At 59.0% G+C, this 3,571-nt stretch overlaps 1 protein-coding gene across 1 annotated transcript; it reads left to right on the forward strand.

Moving 5' to 3' along the window:
• Window positions 1-425: 425 nt before the first annotated feature.
• LOC135325741 (olfactory receptor 14A16-like) lies at window positions 426-980 on the forward strand (the record flags this gene model as incomplete). The annotated part of the gene is made up of 1 exon (XM_064503743.1): window positions 426-980. A coding segment is annotated over one exon (555 nt), but the record flags the coding sequence as incomplete, so codon positions are not given.
• Between the last annotated feature and the right edge of the window lie 2,591 nt (window positions 981-3,571).

Here is a 3,571-nt window from a genome sequence, read left to right on the forward strand (position 1 = left end):
TGTCTTTTCCTCCTTGGACAGTCCCCCATGGCCAGGGGGAGCAAATGTTGAACAGCAGCTCCTTCAACGAGTTCCTCCTCCTGCCATTTGTGGACACACAGGAGCTGCAGCTCTTGCACTTCTCGCTCTTCCTGGGCATCTACCTGGCTGCCCTCCTGGGCAACGGCCTCATCATCACAGCCATAGCCTGCGACCACCGCCTCCACACCCCCATGTACTTCTTCCTCCTCAACCTCTCCCTCCTCGACCTTGCCTCCATCTCTGCCACGGTCCCCAAATCCATGGCCAATTCCCTGTGGGACACCAGGGCCATTTCCTACTCAGGATGTGCTGCCCAAGTCTTTTTCTTTGTCTTCTTTATGTCAGCAGAGTATTCTCTCCTCACTGTCATGGCCTATGATCGCTACATTGCCATCTGCAGACCCCTGCACTATGGGACTATCATGGGCAGCAGAGCTTGTGTCAAAATGGCAGCAGCTGCCTGGAGCACTGTTTTTCTCTATGCTGTGCTGCACACTGCTAACACATTTTCAATACCACTCTGCCAAGGCAACACAGTGGACCAGTTCTTCTGTGAAATCTCACAGATCCTCAAGCTCTCCTGCTCAGACTCCTACCTCAGGGAAGTTGGGGTTATTGTGGTTAGTATCTGTTTAGGCTTTGGGTGTTTCCTTTTCATTGTGGTGTCCTACGTGCAGATCTTCACTGCTGTGCTGAGGATCCCCTCTGAGCAGGGCCGGCACAAAGCCTTTTCCATGTGCCTCCCGCACCTGGCCGTGGTCTCCCTGTTTGTCAGCACTGGCATGTTTGCCTACCTGAAGCCCCCCTCCCTTTCCTCCCCAGCTGTGGATCTGGTGGTGGCTGTTCTGTACTCGGTGGTGCCTCCAGCAGTGAACCCCCTCATCTACAGCATGAGGAACAAGGAGCTCAAGGACGCAGTGAATAAACTGATCCAGCTGGTGCTATTTCAGCAGCAATAAGTTGCCCATCGCTTTTCACAAGCAATTCCCAGTTTACCTCAGACAGCTCTTGTGCTTTGGGAGTTCTGTCTGTGATAGTCATGTTTGTACACAGGCTTCTGAATTCCTCCCACTTCTCCAATAGTCCAAACCCCATGGGTCTGACCCAGAGGCCTGCTGTAAATCTGCCCCCTCATTGTGTCAGAGCTGGCCTCCCAAGTAGTATCTCTGCAATAAAAGTGGATCTTCTTAGTCCTGTGCCTGAGCGATGGGGTCTTCTTCCCAAGCGGGAGCCAAGAATGAGCTCAGGGAATTGCACCCCAAAAGGCCCTGTTGCTGTGCCTGTGATTTCCATAGGCTAAGGGGGATGAGCTTTTTTGGGTGACGTGTGCGGGAATGGGGGCTGGATTCAACTGTCACTTGTGGGTGCCCAGTGCCCCTGGAGAGGGTGAGTGGTCAAGAGGTCTCTGCTGGGGACTGTCCCACGCATTAGAGGGCTGGTGAGATATGCCCATCCCTCTGGAAGGGAATATGGAGCCACCTGGATGGAGAGCACAGGGGATCTCCAGGGGCAGCGTGTGCCTGGGATGGGCAGTGAGTGGAGACTCCCCAAACCAAGTGGAGTCACACAAAGTAAAGGGCCAAACCAGGGAATGCACCACATCAGGGCTCTGCAGTCTCAGGAGAGGGAGTGGACTGGGTCTAATGACACCCCTGAACATCTCCTGAGCAATGTGAAATGCCCTGTGATTGCTCCATCCATCCTCCACAGCCACAGACCCTGGGGAGGGGCTTGTCGTGTGCATTGATGCTGGTCCAGCTGGCTCTGCCCTCACCAGCATGGCCAGTCACCCTGCAAACGAGCACCGCCAGCCCGGGACCCTGCGGGCAGTACAGGACAGGGGTGCAGGAATGGCCAGGACAGCACGGACACACTCAGCTGGGGAAAGGCTCTCTGGGCAGCAGGGACATCTCCAGAGAAGAGCAAAGGAGCAGTTGTGTGCTTGTGAGGAGGAATAAACGAAAACCTGTTTCTGTGTGTGTCAGCTCCGGGCAGGCTGCCCTGTCACTGGAGCTGCCTGAGGAGCCCCAGGGCCAGGACTCTGGTGCTGTGCTGGGGAGAGGGGCTGCCCAGAGGGGCTGCAGGCAGCCAGGGTTAAGGATCTCTGGGCATGAGAGCAGTGGAGACCTGGAGTGCCTGGCCTCCATTTCCTTGTGCCATTGCTGGTCCCCAGGTGTGGGGCTGATGGGGAGGCTGACACCCCTCTCTGCCCCCCAGCAGCTGCTGTGCCCTGCAGAGGGGCTGGGGCTGTGGGGTGAGTGCCCAGAGCTCTGCAGCCCCCTGCCACAGGCACTGCTGTGGGGCCACCCCAGGCTGGTCTGCTGTGCTGGGTGAGCTGGGGAGAGGGCAGGGGAGGTGGGGAGAGCTGGGGAGGGTCTGGTCTGGTCTGGAAAGGGCCCAGAGAGGCAAAATGCCAGCAGGCAGCTCCTGCGTGTGAAGGGCAGTGTGGGAGCACACAGCTGTGTGCTTGCAGGCAAATGTAGGTCTGCTGGGAAAGGCAGCAGGACATGGCGGGTGCAGGAGAGAAGAGCCCAGGTAGTTCCCTGTGTTGCATGGACACAGTGGGGAAGCTGCTGCAGGGCCATCGTCCCAGAGCAGCCCCTCACATCAGCCCTTTCCAGCACTGGCTGCTCACCCAGCTGTGGGGCGGTCCATGGACAGCTCCATCCTCCTGCAGGTCTCCGTATCCCGATGGAGGGGAAAAGGCCAGCCTTGCATGGGCTCTCCTCTGCACCAGAAACCCGCAGATCCTGGATCATGGCTGTCGGCTAATACCAACGTGGGGCACAGCCTGGGCTGGGTGGGGGCTGGGCACTTGGACCTCTCAGACACTGGGGGATCATTTAGGAGTCATTTCATAATACCCCAGCCCTTTCCATGTCTGAGGTCTCTGGTGGCCGCTGCAAGCAAGCTCCGACTTTCCTCACTCCATCCCTGCATGCATGGACAAGGTCTTGATGCTCCCCCTGGGCAGCCCGTGCCCCTTCCAGCCTCTGAGCACTTCCACCCCGGCACCCTGAGCACTGGTGCTGCTGCCAGGGCAGAGGTGGAGGATCCCCCGGAGCGGCTCCTCAGGGAGCTCCCCAGGGAAACGCTGTGCCCAGCCCCAGCCCCAGCCCCAGCCCCAGCCCCAGCATGGCAGAGGGGAGCTGCCCTCTCCCAACCCACTCTGGCAGTGCCAGCCCCACCTCAGCCTGCTCCTGAAAGGCTCCAGTGCAGCCCTGGAGGGAGCTGGAGCTGCCTCAGGCCCCAGGTCAGTCTGGCAGCAGGAGGGTTTGACATGGGCACAGCAGCAGCGGTGCCGGGAGCAGGGAAGGGGCAGGGAAATTGTGGCAGAGATCCCTGCCCTTGGCTGCATGGCCGGGGCACTGGATGGGTGATGCCTTTGTGGCTGATCAGGCTCCATGTTCAGGGTGGATGCCCTCTTGAGGGTAGGAGCACTGGGATTTTCGTGGGCTTCAGTGTAGCTGTGACCATGGTGAAGGCAAGTGGGCAGACCCAGGCCCAAGCAACTGCAAAGGCCGGGGGTGGGACGAGCAATGTGGGGCTG

Source organism: Dromaius novaehollandiae, unplaced genomic scaffold, assembly GCF_036370855.1.
Source record: "Dromaius novaehollandiae isolate bDroNov1 unplaced genomic scaffold, bDroNov1.hap1 HAP1_SCAFFOLD_56, whole genome shotgun sequence".
NCBI lineage: Eukaryota > Metazoa > Chordata > Aves > Casuariiformes > Dromaiidae > Dromaius > Dromaius novaehollandiae.